This window comes from Oncorhynchus clarkii, chromosome 20, assembly GCF_045791955.1.
Source record: "Oncorhynchus clarkii lewisi isolate Uvic-CL-2024 chromosome 20, UVic_Ocla_1.0, whole genome shotgun sequence".
Classification (NCBI taxonomy): domain Eukaryota; kingdom Metazoa; phylum Chordata; class Actinopteri; order Salmoniformes; family Salmonidae; genus Oncorhynchus; species Oncorhynchus clarkii.
Window position 1 is genome coordinate 53,513,137 of NC_092166.1, and position 27,422 is coordinate 53,540,558.

Below are 27,422 nucleotides of genomic sequence, written 5' to 3' on the forward strand. Positions count from 1 at the left end.
TAAAGCAGCAAACAAAGTCAATAACATCCTTCAAAATATTGTATTTAGCTTAGTAAAACTACTTTTAAATAGAATATAATACACATACATAGATAAATAAATACATGATAAACCAAAAAGAGAAAAAAATAACAAGTTAGTAATTTAAGACTCAAAATGACATTAGCACCTGTAATCGGAGGGAGTGAAAGGCAAGGGTTTGGAAAATATTCTCTGTGTTCTGAAAAAAAGAACAGATAGAGAGGCCTTCAAGAGGGGATCCTTCACGTAAACGAGCGTAAAATACAGTTTAATATGCCGCATTTCTCCTTCTCAACTCACAATATGGATTATCAGAAGAATATGAATAATAAGAATATAAAATGAAGAAATAATAGAATTAGCAAACCTCCTTAATTTCAAGAAGTGGGTGATTTTTGTTTGTTTGTGTGCATGCATGCAGACAAGCAGGGGCAGCCCATGTTACACACACACACACACACATGCACCCACACACGCACAGACAGACATACACACAAGCACAGTCTATCTGCAGGGCACAGGCATTATAACACACAGACACACACAACACTGGCAAAGTTAATGGCTCTCACAACGCTTAAATTTCACATTCTCAAAACACACATCACAGTATCATAAATGCTGGGGGGCAAAGTGGAGAGGGGTGATGTTGGCGGGGGTGAGGAGGAGGGATGAGGCTGGTGGGGGGGTCATGCATATTCAATGTTATTAGCTTGGGAAGGCTAGGGGAGGGGATGGGGAATGGAAGGAGGGGAAGAACAAGCAAGTCTACCATTTAAATATTGCATTGGGTAGCATAACTATGTACAAAGAAACGAGCCAGGCACAACAACACAAAAATAAAAAAAAAACGGGCTAGACTTTTATCTTGTGAGATGTCACACAGTCCTGACACATGATGGGGCTCCTCTAATAGGAGGTAATTGGCGCTCACTTACCATTGCCCTCTCCTGGCTGCTTATCCCTTTTTCTCTTCTTCTTTTTGCCCTGTTGGTTACCCGCCAAAAGAAGAGAAATAGACAGGAACCTTAGTTATTATATTGCAGAAGACCCGAGACATGAAATAAAAACGGGGCCCATATTTCTGTTTATTTATTCATTCATTCTCTCGCTCTCTCTGCCCGCTGGTTTTAACTGCCACTGCAGGCCATAACAGAATTTTCCCTTCTCACTTTTTGTACTTTTTCCCCCTTCTTTTATTTTGCTGCATTTTATATAGAGGCTTTGTTGGTTTGTAGTGAGGGAGTCAGATTTGTGCACAATGCTTTGGGCAGGCTGAGAGGAGTCAGAGTTTCACTGGTCAATCTGTACTGCTGGACACACCAACGCTGGGAGAGAAACTTCCTTCAGCATCAGCATTTCAGGGCTTTTAAATAGCCCAACATGTCTACTGTAAAGTATATTGGAGATTCCATCGACTAAGGTGTTTAGGGAAACAGACAGCAGGCATTGCTAAGGAGGTGAGCTCTCAGCTCAGACAGAACAGCAAGAGCACTCATCCAGGGACATGTTCTTGTGAGGGGAGAAATACAGGATGTACATGTTGAAAACTTAAAAACTTACATAGTTATCTCGTGCTGACCAGCCTGGGTAGAGCTGCATGTGAAGCTGTCGCTCTTTCCGGGCCAGCTCGTAGTATTTCGCCTGCTCCTCTCGTGTTAGGGCATGCCACTATAGACAGACACACAGAAAAAGAGAGAGGGAGGGGAAGAGAGAGGGACAGGACATAATACAAAGAGGTGAGTGCAAGGCGAGAAGACTATAATCGTCAACAGTAAACATGACCATGTTCAGCCAAGAGCCGTGAGAGGTAAAGACAAAATAAGATATAGTGAGTGAGCCTCTGTATAGTGGTGTTGTCTCTCTCACCCTTCGTCCCAGGATCTGGTTGATGGCAGCGCTCTCTTTCAACGTGCACTCGGCCACCACCTTGGCCCTCATCTCCTTCATGTAGAGCATGAAGGCGTTCAGCGGCTTCTTTATGTGGGGCTGCTTCTTCTTCTCGTCCTCCTTTTTCGAGTCCTGGTGTTTCCTGTGGAGTGTGTACAGTATAGTACTGTATGGTTGGCAAATACCCAGAATTGGTATTAAACAGATTATTGTAATGGTAGAATTTAGAACAACAAGACCAGTGCCAATTTTGACTACACTGCTGTTTAGTTTACAATGGTGAAAACAACCAGGTATGTGTACTCACGAGCTGTTGAGGCCTATGTCGCTGTGGGAGGACTCCTGCTTGACGTTGGGCGTGACGATGGCAGGGTGGGGGATGCCGGTCTGGTGCAAACTGTGGTGAGGGGGGACCATGTGGTGAGGGAACCTGGAGGACAGAAAACTGTGTAAATCGTCAGAGTGGACACGTGTGAAATGGAAGATGGACACATATTAGACACAAACAGAGACAGAATATGCTCACTCGACATTAATACAGATGTGCATATATACAGGGCCGAATCCTACCTTGAGGTCCGAGCATGAAAGTCAGATTGTCACGCAAATCTCTCATTGACGTCCAATGCATGACTTAACACAAAAGCTTGAGTTTCGCACGGGTATATCAAGAAAGGATTCGGCCCATAAGTATCACAAAATTTAGATCTCACAATCACATCGAAACTGTTACACAGCAAACACACGCTACACATCATAATGAGTCATATTTCATACAGTATATTCATTTTAAAAAGAGAGTCCGTTTGTGTTGGAGTGGGAAGAGTGTTAAATAGAAAGACAGGGCAGCCATTGCACTGAAGGTTTATCTTTGACAAGCCAAAATGGTCCATACAGACACTTCAACTACACGTGTCCTTGTAATGGATTCTATAAAATCCTCACTTGCTTCCATAACCGAGACAAAATAGTGACTTGGCTCCCCTTTTCTCCAAGGTGAATTCAGTGTTTAGTGCTACCACCCCTCTCTCCGGACTGTGGATGACAAATACAGGTCCAAGGATGTCTTGCCCCACTTTACAATGTGACAAACTACAGGTCTATGGAGTCTTGTGCCAAACCGCTGTGTGAGCTGATGTCAAATCCCAGTCCCAGTGCACCACTTTATCTTTAACCATTGGCAAGGCACCTTTTTCTGTGCATCACTGTGTTAGGCCTATTCTATCTGTCCTCATGCTTGATCCAAATTATTAATGGTGTTACCATTCTTTATCTCCCCCCTCTACATCTTCATAATACTGGTAGAATAATTTCATCATCTCCCACAGCTACAGTGATTGAGGGCAATAGCCAGCATCTATTGAGCAGTGTGTGTGTGTGTGAGAGTGAGAGAGAGAGAGAGAGAGAGAGAGAGAGAGAGAGAGTAAATGTGTGTGTGTGCAAGATTATTTGTATGAGTGTGTCTGTGTCTGTGTGTGCACAGTATATATCTCAGCTATGCATGACTGTTCACAAATCATAGAAAAAGAGTGGAGGATGAAGAAGGGCAAAAAAGGAGGAATATTATATATATTTTTTAAACAGCTCATTATCTGGCTATGTCTGGCTGCATGGCTCGGAGCCAGAATATAATGATGAGCATAAACTCGCCAGGAACAACTCGTTTCTGTTGCAGGCGATCTCTGGGGAGTGTTCCCTCTCTCCCTCCTCCCTCTCTCTTGCTCTCTCTTCTCCTCCACTGCTCTTCTCTCTTCCCTTTATCATTGACACGTTTGTGTTTGCGCCATGTCATATGCTGAGGCGACCGTGGCAGTGGCTGCGGATCACTCATCATTAGCCCGCCACACTTCCTCTTCTCTCTCTCTTCCTCTTTCTCTCTCTTTTTCCTTCCTTCTCGCCTTCTTTCTCTCTCTCTTGGTGCTCTTGTTAAGTTCTCTGTTCCAGCATCCAATTTTTTTCTCTTCTTCCTTCTCTACACTCCTCCTCCTCCTGCTCCCTGTCCCCTTACCACATCCACATTCCCCCTCCCTCGCCCCAGCTGCCACCGCGCGGCCCAGGTTATGGTTTAAACATGACGGCCATCCCTTTGATGTGCGGGGGCATCATCATCTTGCCTCATCAGCACAGAACAGAACAGCGCCTTGGACCAATTTAGCCAACCCCCAGGCTCCTATGTCTCAATCTGAAAGGCAAGGATGGGGGGTGGGTCATTGGCTGCAACGCAGGCCCAGTGTTAGCCAGTGCCATTTAATTGCCAATGTGAGGAAGTACCCCTGTGCCTGGTTAATGTACAGGATAACGAACTCGGCCGGCGCGCTTTCCCTTCCGGCAGGAAAAAAGAGGGGTAGCGAGGGAGGAAGGGAGAGAGAGCGATGAGGGGGGAACATATCAAAGCGCAGGCGTTGGGGAGGGGGGCGAGGGGTTTACACTTCTCCCCACCTGTCACATACAGGGCCCGTCAGAGATAATGGACCTGTACGGTTCCAATCCCATTATCAAAATAATGTCTCTCATTTGCTCCGTTCGACTGACTCTGCTCTCTCTTGCCTGCCTTTTTTCCCCCTTCCAGAGAATGTATTTTTTAAACAGGACCTAGGTGTAAGGTGCTCATTGAGTGGGTGCAAGGTACGAGAGCCAGACTTGCTCTCGCCATTCTAATTGGGCCGGTATGTGGCACTAGGGGCTAGTACTGAAGCACTAGTTCTCTTGTTAAGATCTGGCTAGCCAGTAAAATACAGGATCAGGACATCTCAATGTAATTATTAGACACAGACTGGATGTCCGTGTCTAACTACTGGATGTCTTGTGCCATATTTAAGCAAGAAAATACCTTTTAAAGACGAGACAATGTTTTGCTTCCGAAACCCTGTCATATACACGATTATCCAAACCTTCCCACTCTGTGCCATTTCTCTACGCCGTTGAAAACCCAATCGGACGTCTTTTATTTTTTTGTCAATTCCCCAGTGGAAGTTATAACAAGGACATGCTAAAGCCCCTTTCTCCAGAGAGATGGAGACCTCCACCTATTCAGCTATGCTAATTCAATTAGGGCTCATCAGAACGCATTAGCTCTCCCCAGCCCCACAGCCCAGCCAATCCCCCATCCAGTAGATTCAATTAGCCTTGCTGGAAATAAGATGATCACAATGTAGAGGCCGTCATTAGGGGTGAATTAGCTGTCACTTAAAACACAGGTCCACTAGATGCTGCCAGGTCCTGCTTAGTCTGGCTGCCTGTGCTCTACCAGACACCAGACGCACCCTGCCTGTACCTGAGAGCAAGGCAACCAGGGCTAGGATTGGGAGAGGGGGTAGGGCAAGGTCTGCTTCATGGGGGTTGCTATGGGTGGAAGAGGGACACAATAGGGATAGAGAGGAGAAATTAGCGGCATCTTAACCCTGCTACATAGATGACACCCACATATGGAAAACAAGACTGTGCTACAGTGAACTGTGAAGATGGTTGGGTCTGTTCCTAAAGCCACAAGGGAGTCTGGGTCAAGGGGTGGCCAACAATGATATAAACTATCAACCTAAGTATATAGGTAATGTGTATTAATGAAGAATACACGTGAAGGTATATCGTTTCAATGTAAGGCTAACCAAGAAAAAGGACAAACAAAGAGCTATTGGCTCACCTAGCCTCTCTTTTTAACAGAAAGTGTGAAGTCAATCTGCTTTTCTGCTTTTAATTAAAAGAAGTGTACCAAGAGGCCATGTCAGAGTGTGTGTGCGTGTATGTGTGTGTGTGAGGGAGAGAGAGAGAGGGTGGGGATAAGGAACCCGAGTGCACACGTGTTCAATGTCAAAGTTCTGAGGGTGTCAGGTACTATTTCACAACATTAACCTTTCCATATCCCATTCGAGGCCTCCCTCTCTCTTCTTCCCTTCTTTTGCATTCTCTCTCCTTTCCTCCCTCGCTCACACTTATCCATCAACGTCACAGAGGTCTGAACTGTCGAATCTCAGGAGCTGCTTTTCCAATCAGCACGTAATTAAACTGAAGTTTGGCCTGTTCCCCATACTCCCTAGGCCTCTGCCTCTCCCCCCCTCCCCTCAAAACTATAAACCATCCCCGTTCCAAACTCTCCAGCTGCCTGCAATGAAATGCCTGTTAATACTGTTCTGGGCTCAGGGAGAGGGACAGGGGAAAAGGGAAAGGGAGGGGCGGCCATATGGAATTGTTTGTTTTTGTTGTTGTCGTTTTTCGAAAAGACTCTGAACCTACAAATCATAGGGTACTTGTCATCCACAGTTAACTCTTCCCTCTTCCCACACAATGCAGAGAATTATAGCACAGCCCCCAGGGGAGCCATGCCCAGTTAAAGACACATAATACAACAACAACAAACATATGTGCCCCCCTGGGTCCACTTGAGTCCAGAACTCTCCTCTTGAGCTGGACCCTAATGGACCCAACAAAGCATTAGCCAAGTGTCAAGCCCGAGTCTACATCATTCTCTCCTTTTAAGTGTCTATATGTTTATTTATCAATGTGTCTGGTGGCTAAAAACTAGGACATACCCCGTCCATTACAGATGTGGCTGACATACAGCTAGGGTAAATGTTCTTCAGGGGCCTCATTAGAAAGTGATAAATATAATTAATATTTCAACACATAGTGGGGACACTGGAGGATTGGCCTTTTGAGCACGGAGACGAGAGTGTGCACTTTCCTTAAGGGATAAGTTTACGCAGACTGTGTGTGACGCCTGTGTGTGCACCCGCGCCATGGCCTCCTCCTGTGTGTGTGTATGCCTGTTTATCTCCCAAGGCTCAACTCACCTTTGCATGGATGCATTGACAGTGAGTGCAGTCGGGTAGGGGTGTCTAAAACCCCCTGTTGTGATTGGGTAAACAGGTTGACCTTGCCTAGGAGAAGGAAAAAGAACAAAGGGAAGAGAGGGAGGTAAAGAAACAGGGTTGATGGAAGGAGAGGAGGTAAAGCCCTCTCCCTCTCTCCCCGATCGCAGGTCTCTTTATTCTCATTTGATCAGGACTAAAATCTAGGGGATTGCAGAGTGCGGATCAAAGGAGAGGCAAACTCCGAACAATTTGAATACCACAAATTTGATAGGAATGGCTAATTAAATTTCATAACCCTTCGCTCGGTGTCGACGGAGAGGGAGCCCCTTCCTCCCCGAGCTGGAACTAGGTGTTTTGTTGTGATAATTAAAGACGAAGCGCGGGACTCTTTAATGGAGCCATCACGCTAATTGAGGTCTACACATCCAAAGACAACCAATAATGAATGTAAATTTATACCAAAATAAAGTGCAGCAAATCAAAGGGTGCCGTGGCTGCGCTCGGGGCCTCTTCCGGTATTTACATCGCGGTGAGAAAACATTAAATTAACAGAGCTTAATTTGTAGCCTTTTGTCATATTAACAAGTGTTGACAAGAGTTACCAGGGGAGAGCCCCCGTGTGGAATTCTGGGTAAAATACGGGCAATCACGGTTCATTAATCTAATTGGACAATACAGAGAAATGCAAAAATGCATTTGCCACAAAGAAGCAAGTTGGGGCTGGAGCAAAGGGGGGGGTTAGGAAACCGCAGTGTGCTTCTAAGGCCCAGTAGTTGGTCCATTGCCAGAATGTATGAACTGGAGACAGTGGTCAGCCAGGAGTCAAATCAGTGCTTGATCAAAACTGAGAGGGCCCAGTTTGAGATAAGTGGATACCGAGCTTTCCCTATGTGCTCTGCTTATGATGTTACCAGTCAGGAAAATACAGAAACCAAGCTCTTAGAAAACCCAACAAAACCAGAAGACATTGCCTCTGACGGAGAACCATTTGACATTATAAACTGGGTGGTTCTAACCCTGAATGCTGATTGGCTGATAGCCGTGGTATATATACCACGGGTATGACAAAACATGTATTTTTAATACTCTAATTACGTTGTTAGCCAGTTTATAATAGCAATAAGGTACCTCAGGGGGTTTGTGATATATGGCCAATATACCACGGCTAAGGGCTGTATCCAGGCACTCGGCGTTGCGTCGTGAATAAGAACAGCTGTTAGCCGTGGTATATTGGCCATATACCACACCTCCTCGGGCCTTATTGCTAAATTACATCATCTACATTAGGGATGCTGATTTTATACCGTAACGATATACTTAATGATCCAAACCGCTAAATAGATCTACATATAGACATAGTTATCAACATTGTAGCCAGCACATGCGTGGAGCAATAAAAAACATGCTTGATGACAGTGGAGAAAGAGGATAATAAAATGTTGCTTACTGTGGTACTAACCAGCCTAGCGGATGGGGGAGCTGCCCTACAGAGCCAGGCGATAGAGGGTAATAGGGAGATATGTCTGGGTGTTGTGGAGGCCTTGGAATTCCTGGAGAGAAAGAGAGAGAAAGGGTAGAGAGAGAAAGGGTAGAGGGACAAATAAAGAGGGAGAGAGAGATGGACCCCGAAACATCAGTCAGTGTTAAATTCCTCCTTTGTGTGTTTCATAATGAACAGAGTCGACATCACAGGAAGCTGGGTGGGTGGAGAGGAGGAGGAGGAGGAGGAAGAGCGGTTGCGCTCACATGTACACAGTGCTAAATCACACGTCCTGATCAAAGCTGTTTGAGTCTGGCGGTACGGTGTCATAACGTGCTGAGAGAAAGGGGGGGGATAAACAGGGTTCGACTTCATATAAACCTAATAAGTTCTCTTACTGTCATAAGCATGAATGAAGGGATGTTATAAACCGTCTCTGCAAGTTATTAATGGCCAGCTTGTTTCATAGCTAATATACTGGATGACACTACAGTGTTGTATTTGCCTAGCAGTCTTTATCTGACATAGGCTCTTACAAGCATTTCGCTACACCCACAATAACATCTGCTAAATATGTGTATGTGACCAATACAATGTGATTTGATTTATGACTTTCGATAACATCTATGACATGCTTATGACATTGTAAAGTAGGCCTTATAAATAGGGTCCCTTGGGTTTCCAGCTTCTTTTAACCAGAATTAGTTCATCCTATTCCTCCTAACGTTTTTAACAGAGACAGAAATAATGTAGTTTTCTCATCTGATACAGTGACAGAGATGTCCTACAGAGGACACTGCGAAACAATCACACATTTGCCAATGTCGCAATCACTTGCTGTGGCAGTTGACAGGCAAATAAAACATGCAGACAAGCCACCCAAAACATTAGGCCTCCAAAGGTCGTAAAAAAAGGAGGAATGGCGAAAGCGAGGAAATGATGGCTTTTCCATTTTTCTGGTGTTGAGCGTTAAAACATGACAAGGAAGTGTTTGAGTTCCACTGGCAGACAGCACAGCGGAGGGACTTTTATTTGCTCTGGTGCATTATTTTACATTGGTCCTGCCTGGCCTGCATATCAGTGCAGCTGTGGAGCAGTTTTTGTTTGGCTGGTGCCAATATGGCCACAGTGGACCCAGATGAAGAGTACTGCAGAACTAACCCTGGCCCCATGAATCTGTCCACAGCCGGTGTGTTGCTGGTGTGTGTCATACCCAAAAAGCCACAGGGCCAAGCCAGGTATCTGAAAATCGGCCCCATGGGAAGGTTTCCATAGACATTGTTCAGTGACAGGTGCCTAAGGAACATTGTGTGCATCCAAGAAGTAGACACACCCTCACTGAGGTTTGTCTCTCAAAACTGATGCTGAACTAATTGAGATTTTTTTAAATAAAAAGTTATAGATCGTTAAGGGTTCCAGAGTGGCGCAGCTTTCTAAGGCATTGCATCCAAGTGCTAGAGGTGTCACTACAGACCCTGGTTCGTTTTCAGGCTGTATCACAACCGGCCGTGATTGGGAGTCCCTTAGGGTGGCGCACAATTGGCACATCGTCAACCGGGTTAGGGTTTGGTCAGGGTAAGCTGTCATTGTAAAGAAGAATTTGTTCTTAACTGACTTGCCTCATTAAATATATATTTTTTTAAATTCCACATTTGTAGTTGAGGAGTGTTTCAAAAATGTTGTATGCCCTAGTTCTATAGACATAGCGGCACTGACTGACGCACTCCTCAGAGGAAAGAGTTCCTAACGTTGCTCTCCATTGCCATCCAGTGCTGAAGTCTTAATATAACTTGTTAATTAATTCAACAACACTAAGCTCAATTAAGCAGACCATTAACTGGCACATTAAACAGCAGCTGGGTCATTATCACCCTTTTGTGAGGAAAATCATAATAAGAGACCATTATTACCTCAAAACCCTAACAAAACAACCAGAGACCCTTCAAAGCTATTCAACACTAACTCAATATTATGTACAACATATTGAAAGTGAGTTGACCTGCTAGGTCAAAATGTTTATTGCTGGTGGACATTTAACATGAAGGAATGCTACATTTAAATTCAGTCAGATGGATGGGGAACATGCTGTGGTGTGTGTGTGTGTGTGTGTGTGTGTGTGTGTGTGTGTGTGTGTGAGAGAGAGGAGCATTCAGGCATGTGAAGTTACACACACACCCACCTCCTCCTGTAGTGTCAGAGGAGAGAGGAAATAGTGACCCTCCCCTCCCTGCCAGAGCCAAATCAACAGGCTTACTTCTGCAGGACCAGAGACACAATAGCACAGCCATAAGGAGAGAGAAGCTTTCTGTCTGAGTAGCCCTGACTGTTGTCTGCCCTCAAATACCTCACACCTGGTCAGAGAAAGCAGGCCCTGCAATGCTGTGCTTTGTAAGGGCTATATCTTCCATAAATAAAACTACATTTGATCAGCCAGTCGTGTGTGTGTGTGTGTGTGTGTGTGTGTGTGTGTGTGTGTGTGTGTGTGTGTTTGTGGTGGTTGCATAGGCAGCAGTGGTAGCCTTTGTATGTGGACAACAATAAGAATTCTTCTGTGTTCTGTTGAGGAATTCAAAATAAAAATAAAAATTATTCTCTTTTGTTGACCTTCGGAGAAGATCTCGTGGCTATTGTATATCACTCTTTGGATTTGAGGACTGTGTGTCTTTGGAACATTGGCTGGAGTGTTAACTATTTCCCAACCATTTTTACCATTCCCCAACGGGGCATCAATGTAGTGTAGTGTAGTGTAGTGTAGTGTAGTGTGTGTATGTTCTCTGTCTTACCTGTTTTGGGGTCCACGTCTCCCTGTAGGTGCGGAGGGGGGTTGCCCGGTGTGAAGTGCTCATTGCTGTAGGTGATCAGAGGCGTGAGCGGGTGCACGTGGTGAGGGTGCTGTACCACTGGGACTTTATTAGACTATAAAGAGAGGGAGAGAGAGGAGGAGGGAAAAGGGGGAGAAAATAAAACAAAAGAAGAGTGTATTAATATTTGGGTTAGGGGTAGAGATGGTAGGCGCCTGCAGTAGAGTTACAACATGGCTCAGAAAGCTCTAGAAAATTGAGAGCCATCAAACGATCAACCCCCTCGGAGCGCCAAACCGCCAGAGCAGAGTGAAAATAGTGTGCTTGGTAATTAAGAACACTTTTGCGGCGACACTCCGCGACTCAGTAATGCTATCTCAGATGCAGGGCTGTCATTTTAGTTTTGGACTGGGGCTGCATGACAAGGGGGCCTCTTACTGGGGGTAGATCGATCATGTGCAGACCACCAAATGTGTAAAATCCACACCCATTATAACAACAGTCAGCAATCCTCTACCATCCAACCCCTCACTTAGTGCTTCACCCTACTGATTCCCTCTCCTCCCTCTGCTATACACCCCTCTACCCCTGCCCTCGCTGTCCCCCCAGGGTCTGGTTTTGGAGGGGGGTAGAGGAGGAGGGGAGGTAAAGAGGACAGGGGGGCATTGTAATAATAGAGGGGAGAAAATCCATTTCTACATTTTTGCCAAATTAGTTTTAGCTATGTAATCTGCTCTTTGTGCTCCTAAGTGGCCCAGGCCCCTTTTTCAATTACCCAAAGATTACAGTTAAGCTGAGGGGTGCTCCGCCATGGGCCATGTTAACCAGAGCTCAGCCCTCTTCTCCAGGCGCACACACACACACACACACACACACACACACACACACACACACACACACACACACACACACACACACACACACACACACACACACACACACACACACACACACACACACACACACACACACACACACACACACACACACACACACACACACAGTAACCAGATTAGTGTTCTGGTTTAAACCACTGGCGGTGAGCTGGTCTTGCTCTTCAACTCATATTCTGTCCCTCGGCAGTCAAAGAGGCATCACTAATCAGGCTTGTGGTAACATGGCTGATGTATGCTGGGGAAAAGGAGAATGAGCTAGCTGGTGTGTGTCTCTGTGTGTGTAGAGAGAGGGAGGGAGGGAGTAGGAGCAATGGGGGTGTGGGTAATGTTCCCTTCACAAGTTCAATTTGCACTCTTGCAGTCCAAACACACTCATTAGCAGCCCTAACCATGGCGAGGCACCAACCCAAAACCTGACTGTGGCAATTTTCCAATAGACTTTGAAATGCATTAAAGTAGGAGAGGGAGGGAGGGATAATGTATGGACTCTATGCTCATTTAACTATACAAATGCAAAGCTGAGGGCCCTAGGAAAGACACGTGTGCAGAGCTTAATGCTGAAAATCCATCATCTCCATAGGCTGAACCAACTGTGAGCAATTTATGAGATACATTTCTGTGTAACTGACAACCAGATTGGTCTGAACTGAACTGTACCAGGCTGGAGTGGGTAAAGTTCCCTTCCAGTGGAGCTGTGAGAGGGGTAGAGAGGAGAGGGGAGGGGGAAGGGTAGCGCCAGGCGAGAGAGGGAGGGGTGGCATTCCACACCGCATGGTCCCAATGAAAGATTAATGAACCCAGTAGAACTACTGGGAAACATGGAGAGACTCTGGGGACTCATTCACAGCCCTGAGCTCAAAAGACTGGAGAGTGAGAGGAGAGAGGGAGGAAAGAGAGTGAGAGAAGAAGAGGGGAGGGTGTTGGTTGTGGTACACGACTCGTTAAAATGAATACAAGACACAAATCAACATGTTTCTTCCCCACAGTCCCCATATCTAATCTAAAAATATTGAACAGAGGGATAAAAAAAGATGGGGAGATGACAGCTGCCAAACACAGCTGACGAGGTAGCCATTGAGCAAAACGCACTGGCTGCCCCAAACAGCCTTCTCTCCTCTACCCCCTTCAGTAATGATGTGAAAGAATGTTGCCAATTCTCCCTCTGCTGAAAGGCTTTAGAGGCCATTTAAATGAGTTATTTTGTCTCCATTGAGAGACTGTTTAAAATGCCCATCCACCAAGTGTGCATTAAGAGCGAGAGACAGCGAGAGAGACAGCAAGAGATGACAGAGAGAGAAGGACAGAGAGCGAAAGGGGGAGAGAGAGAGACTGTTTGAGCATGATAGAGAGAGTGAAGCTGTGAGAGAGAAACTGTGTGTGTGAGAGAGAAACTGTGTGTGTGTGAGAGAGAGAGAGAGAGAGAGAGAGAGAGAGAGAGAGAGAGAGAGAAAGAAAGAGAGAGAGAGATTAAAAGAGATGTAGAGAGGGATTTACATGGGGCTAACAGGCCTCCATTTCAGAAGCCCCGAGCAGAGCCAGGCAAATAATAGACAACGCAAGTGCTCCAGTTTATATGGCTTCTGGGCCATGCGGACAATACTGCTGTTTGGCTACTGTAGCGGCCACCTCTCTCTGTGTGACTGAGGGGAGGATTAGAACCACCCCATGAAGGGGGGAGGAAAGAGGGAGGTGTAATGTCGCCCATAGAGATAAACATTCATCAGCAATGGAGGTTTGCTGCCTTACAGAGAAGGCTAGTCTGTATCAAGACGAAAGAATAAATGCATTCTGAAGTATTTTTCAGTGCAGTTATTTTAAAACAACTCTGGGGAATGCCTCAATTCTATGCTCACATGCAGCAAGAGGGGTGTGAGAGTGAAACATTCTGTGCAGCTTCCATTTGGGTCAAGTTGACTCACACACACACACACCTCTACATGCCCTAGAGTCCAGACGTCACTGACAAGTCCATGAGTTAAGCTTTTGCACTTTCACAGAGAGAACAGGTGAGTCATACCAGATTCCAACACCTACAGTGCAGAGCCCATATGGACTGTAACACACGCAGAGAACTTAAGTAGAACAGCCATGGAGAGAGGCGGGATGATTTTTTGTTTTACTGATATGAGCCCAATCACACCTGAAGTTCAGGCCTTTGCAGAAAACACAGACTAGGTTCACACCATATCAACAACACAGTTTAGTCCCCCCCCCCCCCAAAAAAAACAAGATATAGCCTACACTGCGTGCACACACACACACACACACACACACACACACACAGTCCATTAAAATGAAGCCTCGGTGCAGCACCTGCTTTTTTTCCCATTAAAATGAAAGTAGGCCTAGGTGCAGCACCTGCTTTTAACACCCTCGGACAACAGGCGCTGACGGAATCACACCACAGCTACTCAAACAAGTGGAGCATTATACAAAGCACACATGCTAAACAAAGGAACTACGTGGGAGTATTTTCTGTTTCTCTACAAAGGAAGGAGCAAAGCCGACTTCCTGGCCCTGTTGCCATCACTCCCACCACTTTCAGTATTACTATAGACAGAAATATACCAGGAGACTAATCACGAGAGAGCTGTTCAAGAAAGTGCACACACGCTCAAACGGGCACACACGCTCAAACGGGTACACAATCAACACACAATTGTATGAATTTGTATACACTACTGTTCCTTGACCTTGATTAACCATTTCAAAGAAAGTGTCCCGCAGAAATTCCAACTGCTGAAAGGCTAAACCCTTTACAGAAGCTCTGTAGTACTACGGCATGTGCATACACCTCTGCACACACACTGTAGCGCACTTTATAAATATATATACATAAAAAGACTCACACTGCCAAGAAAGACAACTGTTTTTTCTCGAGAGAGTGTGTCTGTGAGAGCGTACATGTTCACATGAGTGTATGCGTGCGTACGCTGAACCCCCTTGGTGTGAGTGACAGTCGCAGTATCAGGGTCTTGACCCCTGGTGGTGATCTCACTAGTGTCTGGGCTGTGTGGATGGAGAGAGGGCCTGTGTGTTTGTGTGCAGGCCCTCTGGTTGCCACGGAGAGGCTGTGTCACACTCACTCAGCATCATTGTCCGACCCCTGACCCCTAGGCATTCCCATCAGCCACTCATGCAATGGGGCTGATGTAGGGCGGACACAACTTGTCCGAGTTTGTTAGGTATCCTCTTTCTTTATGGTTCAACTGACCATGGTTTTGGATCTGAAAATAATGCGTGACCTTTATCAAGTGGTATTTCACATTCCAATGGTACATTTGAGTAAATAACTTGGTTTTTACAATATTGTTTATCATTCAGTCTACGAAACAAATCAAACTTTGTCAAATCACTTTTTGAGCTGCTTCACCACAGGCATGTGGTAATGACAGTTACAAGAGGATACCCTGTGAGAGACAGAAACAAAGAGGAGGGGGACAGAGAGAGAGAGAAAAGCAGGACAGGGAAAAGCTGTTGGCCTTGCATTTCCGCCTGGTGGTACCTTGCAGGGCAATTTCAAGACTAAATGTGAAGGTGGCGACCTTGTGGCCCCTGGGGGGCCCTACACGTCTCTCCATGCTTTTTCTCATGATATGATGAGTTGTCACAACGCCTTGCAGGCTCTAATGAGCTGTAGTGGGGTTGAGTGAGGGGGGCAGGGGGACCAGGGGGGCAGACAGCGTAGTGATGGATAGGGGTCCTCGCAGGCCCACAAATTCCAGAGCAAGCATAAAAAGCTGCCAGGGCACTGATCCCCTCCCAAAACGTGCCTGTGGCCCGCATCCAAGCACACACACAGAGACACCCATGCAGAAAACACACACTGTGCAAGAGGAGTGGGAGGGAGGGAGGGAGAGAAAGAAAGAAAGAGAGAAAGAGAGAGAGGGAGGGAATGATTGGAGCTTGTGTGTGTGTTTGTGTGTGTAGACTTTTACATTATCTGATAAGTGCAAAAACAAAACACATGGCAACATCAAAATTACTGTCCACGATCACAATAGGTCTTATTGGCGTGATAGGATTTATTTTCATAAAACATTCAAGTTTACCTCTAAGGCGTTAAGAGTGCCCGCTCCAGGCAAAATATTATCGTCTCCAAGAGACACCCATATCACATCTCTGTTGCCAGTAACTACATTTTCCCTCTCACTGTAGCAGTGATGGAGATCAAAGTGAACATTCACAAAGATACAGATCGCAGGCTACACATCAAATCCTAGTAACGATGCCATATTTTCATTAATGCAACACCTTGGGGCCAAACGAGCAGAGAAACACATTACATACCATGTTGTGTTGGTTTCTTTACCAATCCAATATCTTAAAGCGTAATCTTCTATGAACATACTGTATATACACTCTTAGAAAAAAGTGTTCCAAAAGGGTTATTTGGCTGTACCCATAGGAGAAGCCTTTTTGTTTCCAGGTAGAACCTTTTTGGTTTCAGGTGGAACCCAAAAGGGTTCTACCTGGAACCAAAAAGGGTTCTTCAAAGGGTTATCCTGTGGGGACAACTGAAGAACCCTTTTAGGTTCTAGATAGCACCTTTATTTTCTAAGAGTGTACAGTGTCAGAATAAAAATACACACACTAACTTAGATCACCATATTTTATTTAAAACTGGACAATTTCTGCAGCATTAAATACATCAATATTTTCCATATTTAGATGTGGAAACAACCCTCACTGTTGTGTTTGCACTAAAATACTATCTCAGTAATATCTCAATGCTGTGTTGGAAAAAAATGAAAGAATTTAGGAAAGTGCCAGGCGATCAGTATTGCTATTCCAGACAGGGAGAAAAAAATCAGCCCACTCCAAGGGCATCTTGCTCTAGAGACCGAGTCAGTATATTTAAAAGTTAATCTATTCACTTTGCTTCTGTGACATGCTTGCTGCTGATCACAGGCCCTAACAAAAAATGTATCTGGGCCAAAGCCTTTGCTCTCACTCTCCATCTCCATTCATTCATACATATTGAAGTCTGTCATTTGTCAAATTTACATTTTGCAATATATCTTCCATATAACTTTGTCAATGTGATTTTAATAAATAATTGTCTAAAGTTATATACAAGAGCAATGTGCTATGTGTTTTTACACTTCCCCATTAGAATGTAATCATCTCTTGAGCTTTCCAACCCGAGTTGAAGTGGTGTCTAGAAGCAGTGATACTACAGTGCAGTAGCTACACTGAGTTCTGTCATCAGCTTTTGAAATGCAATCAGCGTTTTACATTTTCAGTTGAAAGAGGAGGCAATTATAATTTTGAATTAGACGGCAAAATTAAGAGAGGAATATGTTAATTTGTGGGTTATTTCAATTATATTTTCCATTTCATGGTTAGACGCGAGCATGATCAAATAATGCTTTGTCTAGGAATTACTATTCAGTTGGATAATAAGGTATGATCTTTTGATAAATAATACAAAGTAATACTGAACTAACTATTTTCATTTTAATTCATTAGTAAATAACGGTTTATACATTTGAATAGCAATTTAAAACAAAATGGCAAATTCTGCTTTCTTTGGCCTGTTTCTGTAAATGTACACTGCTCATTAGCATATCCCCACACACACCTCCCAAACACAGGCCAAGATCAAGAACACCCCCTCCCCGCACATAAACATACACAGCCACCTAAAAAATAAATAGAAGCAGAAAGGAATATTTGAAAGGAAAAAGCTTTAAAGCAGATGACCACCAGCCTGCACTTACAGGAGAGGGAATACCCGTCTGGGTCCCCCTTAATCACAACAACCATCATCTGAACCTCAAAGTTCAACGGTAACATAATCAAAAAGTGATGGAGAACAGGAATTGAGAGAAAGGGAGATGAAGAGAGACAGAGAAAGGAGATAGGGGAGTGTGGTTTACTCACCCAGCCACTGAGATTCAGATGCCAGCAGCCGATCTGCTGGAGGAGGGGGAGCCCGGAGGCAAGGACTCCTCCTTTGGCTCCCCTCTCCTCCGGCCCCGCTAAAACGCCCTCACTCGGGTACATGACCCCCCGCTTACTATTCACCTGCCCCCCACTTCTCCTCCCTCACTACGGAGTTCAAAACCACTGGCCTTCCCTTTCTTCTTCACACTCTTTTTCCTCCACTTCTTCTTCTTTGTCTTTTCTTAGCCCTCACTTCTTCTTCTCCCAAAGTGCTGAAGTGTGTGCGGCTGGGCATGTGTGTGTCCCTCAAACCGAGGCATCCTCATTGCGACACGAGTGGCCCATTGTTCCCAGGATTTTATGATTGGAGGATCCACAGACATTTGTGTCTGAGGATCCACAGATGTGGTTCAGGGTCTGGGGCCTAGCCTGCCCCCCTACCTCCCCCAAAACAGCATGAGGATCTCCCAGCTTCCTCCACCACTCTCAGCACCTCCTCACAGCTTCCTCTCTCAGGAAAGTTTGTGCCGGTCACAAGAAATGAAAGCGAAAAAACGAACCGAGAAAAAAAAAATAAAGTGCTGCTTCTCAGTGCAGAGAAATCTTCCCATAAGCAACAATCGAGAAAAAAATACACAACAATATAGACAACAAAAATATTGTTATTACAAAACTCCCAGATTGCACACTTGTATATGTGTGTGTATGTGTGTGGGGGCTCTGCAGTCCCTCCAGGATGCCCAGAGTCGAACTGGCAGCTTGAAAAGCTTTGGCTACAACAAGGTAAAGTGAGCAAGGAAAGAGACAAAGAGAGAGGGGGAGAAAAAAGAACAAGACACAACATCCACAAAGGGAGGGCAGGCTCAGCAAAGTGTAGCGAACAGTCACTTATCCATGTGATACTGACAGTCCCCTCTCCAACCCAACTTTCCAGGGGGGTAGGAGGAAACGAGAAAGAAATGTATTTGTCTTCATTTTGACATGGACGTGACATCTACGTGGGGTCTTCTTTCTGTTTTTCCTTTTCTGTTATTTTTATGACCAATAATACTGAAGATGGGAGGGTGGTGGATTCCACTGTTAAATCCTCCTGACCTCTCTGTGTGAGAAGATCAACTACGCAAGGCCTAAAGCCTCCATACCCCCTACTGCTCTCTCTGTCCTCCGCCTCTGAAACATTATTATCTTGAGATCATTTCCTCTGAATATTCGGGCCCCACAACCATGCTCCTGTCACTAGCGCTTTCCAGGCTCTTACCACTTCCAGGGCCTTAGAGCAGGGCAAGCAAATGCAGGACATGTGCCTTTCACCAATTAACAAGTAGGGTGATTAACTAATTGCACAAGAACTTGCTTCACCAAGGTTTAATTTTATATTTTGAATGTAAAGGAAATATACAATTGTGGTTTTTAATAAATCTATCGTTTCAATATGATTTAGTGACAAAAAAAGTAGGTAGAGTTGACCGATGGTATATTCCAAACACATTGTCACCTAATTTTACCTGGTGACAATGAATCAAAAATATATTTGCAAAAAAGGGGTGGCAGGTAGCCTAGTGGTTAGAGCATTGGGCCAGTAACTGAAGGGTTGCCTGATCGAATCCCCGAGCTGACAAGGTAAAAATGTGTCGTTCTGCCCCTGAACAAGGCAGTTAACCCACTGTTCCACGGTAGGCCGTCATTGTAAATAAGAATTTGTTTTTAACTGACTTACCTAATTAAATACAAAAATATATTTAAAAAATGGGCAACTGAAAAGGCGGAGCAGCATATTTAATATCTGAGCAACAATAAGATGACAACAACGGAAGCAACAAAAACCTAACGCATGGCTTTTTCTCCAATATTTTATTTCAATCTTCTTTTTTATGCCCTGCTCTTCTCTGGCGTTCGCCAGAGGCCCTTAATGCCAAAACAAAGCCCTGGGAATGTCCTTTACATGGCTCCCACAAAAGCAATGAGGCTCCGGCTTGACAAGTAAAAGAGCCCCAACAACGTGGCGGCTAATTGCCTTCCCTCCCTCCATTCAGCTCGGCCGCCACACTCCCGCGACCTCCTTTGTCCCACGTGCACTTTCTTAAGTAAACTGACAGTTCGCCCGCAAATGATGGACAGCTCCCAATCAGCCGGCCACAATGGCAACAGTGCGACCAACAGGAGAGACGACCCCTCTGAAAAAAGAGAGAAATAAAAGACCCTCTATCCCACTCCACTGTCTCCGGTGCACACACTAGACCAAAAAGTGTGCAAGAAAAGAAACGAAAGAGAGGAAACCGGAATGGACAACAATGGATGGCGACCGTTACAAATCCTGCTCATTTGGAATTAACTTTGAGGAATACAAGACTGGACACAAAATGTAAATGATTGGCATACACTCAAAGAGATGCCCCTAATCCAGGCACATTGTTTTGTGATAACATACCATGATAATTGATTTAATAGAATATTTACAGATAATACAAATTGAGTTTCATGATTTAAAATTCAATTAAAAAAAAAACGATTTAAAAATTATTTGAGAATAACAACAATTAAAATGTATTAAAAAAACAATACATTAGATGAAACTGAATAAAAAATACCTGATATTTAGTTATTAATAGTACAATGCACTTCACTATTTTCATTACCTTAATCATAATTGATATGATTTATGATCAATATATTATTACAAAATAATACATATAATTTTAAATTAACTGTTGACCATGTCAGACTGTCAGACAAAGCAATCAAACACTGCCTTTCAACCTGTCACTTAGCAACTAAACTATTAGAAATTGCCAAATGGAAGTCATACAATAATGTCAACAAACTCCAATAAAAAAATCATATTTACAGCCAGACAAACCAACTTACATTAGTTGAACAATAAAGCACAGGAGGTAATAAATAATGTTGAAGTCTTACCATTTAAAAGAGCTGTATTTGGGATGCTGCTCGGTTCCTGGTTAAAACAAGCATGCTGGCGCTCATGGTAGCGCACAGACTTCAACAAGACGCCCATCACCATGTCATCCACTAATCCACTGGGGGGCAGCACCTCATCTACGGCAGCCCCTCGCAAACCAAACGCCTGATCGGCTGAGTCGATAACACACCAGCCCAAAGAAGAGGGAAAGGACCGGTGGAGCACCAGCCAGCGATGGCAAGCCCATCCAGGTCCGACAGAGGAGAGCGAGCGAGCGGCCAAACTGGGCTGTTCACACTCAGCCCCCTCATTCATTCACACACACTCTCTCAGGCAGCGTTGCTCTCCTCCACGTCTGACCAGGAGTCCCTCTCTCTCCCCCTCGCCCATCTTCATATCCCCCCTAATAAGCTCCTTTGTGTCTATCTCTCTTTCTTTGATAAGTTGAAAGGACAACAAAAAGAATTGAGAGAAAGAAGTGAGGGAGAGGGAGAGAGAGGCTATCCTTCCGCGGCTTGGTAGACATAAAGGTACTCGAGTCTTCTATAGGAGTTTCCCTAACTTGGCTAAACTCAAGCAGTGGGGTGTCCCTCGTCATGTCATTAATCCTCAATGCTAGCTACGCTCCATTCACTAGGAGTAGGACGGAATAAAACGCAAAATCAAAAAACACAACACAGGGCAAAAATACATGTTTTTAAAAAGCCAAAGAAAGTAATCCGATCGGGCAGCGAGTGTGTGGTGTCATGGCCAAATTGCCCCCTGGTCCTGCCTGACGGTAGCCACAGATTTTGATGAAAGGACCCCGTAAAATACGATACCAAAAAGACCAACCAGACATTTATTAACAAAAGAGCCAGCCACACTGTTAAAGCTTTGCAAACTCCACTAATCTCTAAAGACAACAGAAAAGAAAAATCAGCCCCGACTCCAAAGTCAAACAAAGCCAGAAGACAAGCCAACAACAGCAGTTAACAATAACAAAAATACTAATAAATTGAAACAAGCCGGTATGGTTCCTACCGAACTTGCAATAGGAAATTAAGCCCGGACAACTGGTGGCTTGAAGAGAGGAAGCCCACTCTTAAAGCCGTGATCCGACCATCCACCATACCACCGCTGTGAGCCTTTTAACCATAGCAGAAAAAAATTACTATTGATCTTCAAATGGCGATAATTTAAAAGATCAAAAAGATTAAACAAAATCAAGAATGTGCTGACTTACCATGTTACTCTTTTTTTTTTGGTTGCAACTTTTATTAAAAAATATATATATATTTGCTCAAAGATGAGGCATCGGAGGTGTCAAATTTTTGTAGCCGTCTCTTGATCGTATTACTTCTGCAGTCCTGGTTTCCAATGCGTGTGAACTTTTTCCGTTTCTCTTTTATTTTGTTTGTGGTACCTAGCTTTTTTTCCTTCCTTAAGACTTTAAAAGCCTTCAGCTCAGTAAATCAGCACAAATTATCTTGCCACCTTGCGCAGCTCTGATGCTTTGGCCGCTAACTTTGGAAGGCCCTTTACTACTGCATCAAAATTAGCATTGTCAAAGCAGTTAATGAATATTAATATTGTATTTGTCATTGGAGCTGGCCCATTGCTGAACTCCAAGTCATCCATCAGGGACAAGATTAAGCACACAATTATTTCTGACTGACAGGGACCAAATCTGGGAGATTTTTTTTCTCCAACAATTTAAAGAAAAAGACAAAACATCATCTTAAGGTGCCTCCCTGGAGACAAGAGACAAGATTAATACACTTTTAATGAAGCAAGATTTCATTGTGCGTGAGCTGGAGGAACGTCAGAAAAAAAGGACGTAAGAAATATTCTGACTCACGATTTTAACCGTTTTTACTAAAAGGACTGAAACCACAAATTACTAATATTTTCTGTGACAGCAGTCAAAAATTATGATTCAAGTACTATTATCATTTTTTTGATAGAATCTGAATTCTAATTAACGTTTCTCCCTCCTTCTGGAATACTTTTTCCTTAGGGCTTTCTAACATGAGTTGGAATGAAGAGGAATGAGAGATATAAACACGGAATAGTAAATAATTCCTGCACAAATTTGACATGAAATGTTAATCAGAAACCTGGACCTCCAGCGCTCTACGTGGAGCCCGACACAGTGCCGATCACCGAGGACCACACAGGCAGCCTTCCACTACCACCCGCTACCACCATTTCAACTAAAACCTGTGAAACCCTTTCCCTACACCATCAGAACAACCCGCTTACACCATTACAGTTCAAACTAAGGAACCTTTTCCCAATAATCTGAAATACAGTACCTACAACCCGGGACGAATATCAAACAACATGTCTGAAAAATCACATATTTTCTAATCGAGACTGTATTTTTAAATACAGTGCCTTAATCAACAGCATTCTTACCTGCACCTGACTCGCTGAGAAATTAGCCAGGTAACATGCCATTTAGTTTGCTTTTGCATGTTTTTGAAGAGCTTAAAAGCACAGATCACACATTTTTTTTTTTTTTTTGTCTTCTCACGCTTGAGGCTTAAGATTTTGAACAAACTCTACAGTGCGATACCGGTTCTTTTCACCATTCTTTGAGGTGCTTTCACCGCTTTCCCTTTTCCTTTCCCGTTATCCGTCAGGGGTCGACCCAAATAGGAACCTTTTTTAGGGCACGTTTGGAATTTCTTTCGATCTTTTCATGGAAAATACCACTTTGAAATATAGTAAAAAGGCGCCAAGGGGGTGTACGAAAAATGACAGATGTGGGGCATTAATGCCACCGGCCCTGTGAATTGGTGCAGGTCGGGGGTCAAGCTATGGGCACACCTTGGGGTGTCGGGCCCCTGTCGACCACCCTGCAGGACCCCTAATACCATTAGCAACCCTTAGATGAACATAAAAAATTGGGCTTTTGTTCTCAAGGTGCTGATCCGACTCAAACAGCCCAGCGGCACTACCACCCCAAAATACAGATCGTAGTGTCTTCTATTGAACTGAAGAAAGCAGCATAGGACCGCTCAATATCAACATTTTACGGCGCCTCAAAAAGCCGCAGGCATCGATGTGATTGTTTTCGGGTGTTTTTATTTTTTTAGATAACTTTGCAGTATATACCTTTAATTTTTATAAGAGCTTGATTATATTTGACCTCACAATGAGTTTAAAATATCATATTTTGATATTGTAAGCTTTAAAAATGTATGATCATGGTCAATAAAAAAATGCTTTACCAAAATACCAAATGCTATATTTAGAGTTTTAATTTACCTTGGGTTGTAATTGAGTTGTAAAATATAACCAATTTAGCAATATTAAATGAAGATATGGTTAATATTACAAATACAATTGTGTGTTCCTCACAATGCATTTGGCAATTTGAAATTGACAAATGCTGGTCTATATGTCTACTTGAGCATACATTCATAATAATAATAATAATAATAGTAATAATAATAGCAATTATAATTATAATTTTAGCAATTGCACGAACACAGACACACAGCCCAATTAATTAGGTGTTCACTGGAGCCTGTCTTTAAGAGTAAACAGCAAGTAGAAAACCCCTCCATGTCTTAATGCATGTTGAGAGTCTATAACAGGTCCAATCTAGGTGAGTAGAAGGAAAGAGGAAAGGAGGAGAGCAGGCAGCTCTGTGGCCCAGCGTGATCACATCAGCACTAGTATCAAATTAACTCTCCGACTTTGAAACTTATTGATCTGCTATTAAGACACTAGTGAACTTGATGAAGTGAGTGCTGTAGGTGACTCGGGGACTTCAAAGTCTCACGCGAGCCACATAAAACAAGCCACTTTGATCCCCCCTTGCCTCGGATCTGGAGAGGGGCTTCTGAGGAACCCCCAATTCGTCTCCTCTCTCTTCTACTCTCCTCTCTCCCACTCACCCGAGGCCCGGGCTTCAGTACCGGCTCTCTCTTTCTCTCCATCCCTCTCTGGCAGCCTGGAGAACTGGCACAGCACTACTGTACAACCACACACTGTTAATTGCACATATTCAAGGGAATGATTAACATGGAGAATACAGTAGCTTTTTACAGTGGTGCAGATCTCCTGTCTGATTCAAACAAACACTTACATGAAAACACACACACAGTTTGACTGCATGATACGATGCATCAAAAATACACATTTACGTCGGCTACACTGCCGGTTCTAAAGATGTCACCATTAAAATTCACTGCTGATAAAGAGGGGAGTCTCCTGACCGAATTTACAGTATTTAATATTGTAAGGATAAGAGGAACAATGCAGAGTGCTAGATAAAGCATTGCTATTGTGGCGAACCCCCCCCCCCCCAAGGAAAATATTCACTTCCATATTAGAAACTGCAGAATGCCAATCATACCTGGGATTTTCTTTTCTCCTTTTGTGCCACTGGGTGGAGGTAGTAGTTAATGTTTTCAGTTCATGCTAAATCACAATTACATTTTGAGATATAAACAAATCCAGACATGCCCACGGAACACCATATTTTCCGGGCCAACCCTCTATAGAGCCTACTTTAAATAACATAACACAAAAAGCAGTGTCTAACTCACTCACTAGAAGCTCTATCTGCTGTCTCTCTCCATTCCACTATTAGAACGGCTGGAAAATGGTTTTAAAAAACCCCACTGGTTCTGCCTCCACTCCTCCACTAACCCACAAGGGCCGATTAAAGTAAATATGAATGGCTAAATGAAGGACCGGACAGTGTTTGCGCTTAGGCTCCGGTGCTCAAAAGGTGTGTGTGTGTGTATAAGTGTGTGTGTGGCTGCGCTTGGAGTGCCAGGGCTAAGCTGTGTCTGTTTAATTAAGAGGTGTAAACAGATGACAAATGTGAGACAGTTAAACATTTCATGTGTGTTTATCTCTCCCCTCTCGCACTCATTTATTTAGTTCAGAGAAGATTCTAGAGTGGGTGGTGTTAAAGACTGATGGGAGAGACGGCGTCGGATTAAAACGCAGCCGCCACGCTACCGTGACAGTCAGCAGGCAACAGAGAGAAATTTCCTGACAATTGTTTTGACATTTTTTACTGCTCAACTAAATTCTGTTTGATAAAAAAAAAGCTAGGGATTATACAATTAATTGAATAAATTCAAATACTTATGCTGCTATGCAGCTGTTGTTAGAGGCAATAATTACATTGGTTTCAATTTTGATGACAATATGACATTGAAAGACAAAACATTGGAATTAGATTTTCCATTTCAAATAGTATCAAGTGAATTGACAATATAAAAGTGCAATTAATATTGCTATAACGTTCATGACCGCATTCTCCTTGCAAGTAAGATCACCTGACAATGTTTTTATGCTTCCTATCTCGCATTGATGTATATTGCCAAGAGTCAATGTCAAATCGGAGCTGCGCAACACCCGCAGTAAATGCAGAACGAACAACGCCTGCGGCACACGCATCCTTTTCTTAACCCACTTGCAATATATAGCTCAAAGTTATCATTTCCATTGTGACAATGTTAAAGTCAAAAAAAATATGTTTGGGGGGTGGATAGGGGAAGGAGAGGCATGAGAGGCAGGAGAGAAAAAGCAAAAGAAGAAGGAGAGGGAGAAAAAGAAGAAGAGGAGCAGGAGGAGGAGGGGAAAAAAGAGCCCTGTGCCACGAGCATATATAAGAGAACTTTCACCAATTAGTGGGGAGAAACGGGAGAGGGAGCTGCCGCAGAGCCGGCACTCAAAGAGCCAGGCCTCGCGGCGGAGCTGTCATGTCGGCAGGATTGATCAACAGGCCTGCTATTTCTAATGGCATGTTGTCATGAAGCCGCAGCCATGGGGAGCCACCTGCCTCAGTCCTCCTAGACAGCAAAGTGTGTGTGTGTGTGTACGTGTGTGTGTGTGTGTGTGTGTGTGTGTGTGTGTGTGTGTGTGTGTGTGTGTGTGTGTGTGTATGTGGATTTGAGATTGGGTTGGGGGGTATTGCAGCAACCATATATACCTATTCCGTGCCAGTATATCTTTAACTAACAATTTGAGAAGGGCCTCAATTCCTCCTCCCCTCTCTTCCTTCCTACCTTACCCATCCCTGAAGTGTTCAAATGTGACAGGTGCACCTGTACTGTTTTAATCTCACCTAGTCCAGCCAGACAAAGCGTGTGTCAGTGCAATGACTGCAAACATGAAAATGTATAATATTGTTTTAATTTCTATTTCCATTGATAATAATAATACATTAAATCAATTTAAACCTCTCAGCTGTTCAACTTGTACTGTTAATAGGAGTGAAATTAAAATACAATAAATAGAAGATGAATTTCTGCTAAGAAGCAATTTTTTATTCCATTTTCATGACAAATCAGAAGTACCCATTTCATTGAGCTATAAATGATTGTCTCAATCAAGAGGCTAAGCTGCATTAAGTATGCAAAAATGTACTATATACTATAAAGCATCTTATTTGATTAAAGCTCATTTACTGAAAATCTAGCCGATTTTAAAACATTTTTGTATAATTTAAAACAGTTCTGGGAGAAACTACGCAATCAAACAAAGGATAAAAAATAAATAAAAAATGTGTCACGTTGCTCCGTTTTTCAGTAATGCGGCAACAGTAACTAGAAGCCTTGCTTAATTTCTAGCCTCCACTGCAACACAAGTGTGGCCTCACTAACGATAAAAAGTCAAATAAAAGTTACAGAACTTTCGAGTTCAAGGTAGCGCTAGCTACTTGGAGTGTATGTCACGTACAGGTAACCTTTTTATCGGGCCTGCCTC

The 27,422-nt window shown here is 43.7% G+C and overlaps 1 protein-coding gene across 34 annotated transcripts in view; it reads right to left on the bottom strand.

The window, feature by feature from the left end:
• Positions 1 to 27,422, bottom strand: part of LOC139376504 (transcription factor 7-like 2) — a 101,082-nt gene that overhangs the window by 7,221 nt on the left and 66,439 nt on the right. For 9 of the 34 annotated variants that reach the window (XM_071119157.1, XM_071119156.1, XM_071119171.1 and 6 more), the window contains 8 exons: positions 10,983 to 11,115; positions 8,167 to 8,269; positions 6,699 to 6,785; positions 2,219 to 2,356; positions 1,891 to 2,077; positions 1,584 to 1,692; positions 960 to 1,022; positions 170 to 220 (listed from right to left, as the gene is read on the bottom strand). In XM_071119157.1, coding sequence (XP_070975258.1) covers positions 170 to 220; positions 960 to 1,022; positions 1,584 to 1,692; positions 1,891 to 2,077; positions 2,219 to 2,356; positions 6,699 to 6,785; positions 8,167 to 8,269; positions 10,983 to 11,115 — 871 coding nt within the window. The remainder of the gene's footprint in view (positions 1 to 169; positions 221 to 959; positions 1,023 to 1,583; positions 1,693 to 1,890; positions 2,078 to 2,218; positions 2,357 to 6,698; positions 6,786 to 8,166; positions 8,270 to 10,982; positions 11,116 to 27,422) is intronic. The other 25 variants (XM_071119163.1, XM_071119176.1, XM_071119164.1 and 22 more) reach the window with 12 other exon arrangements.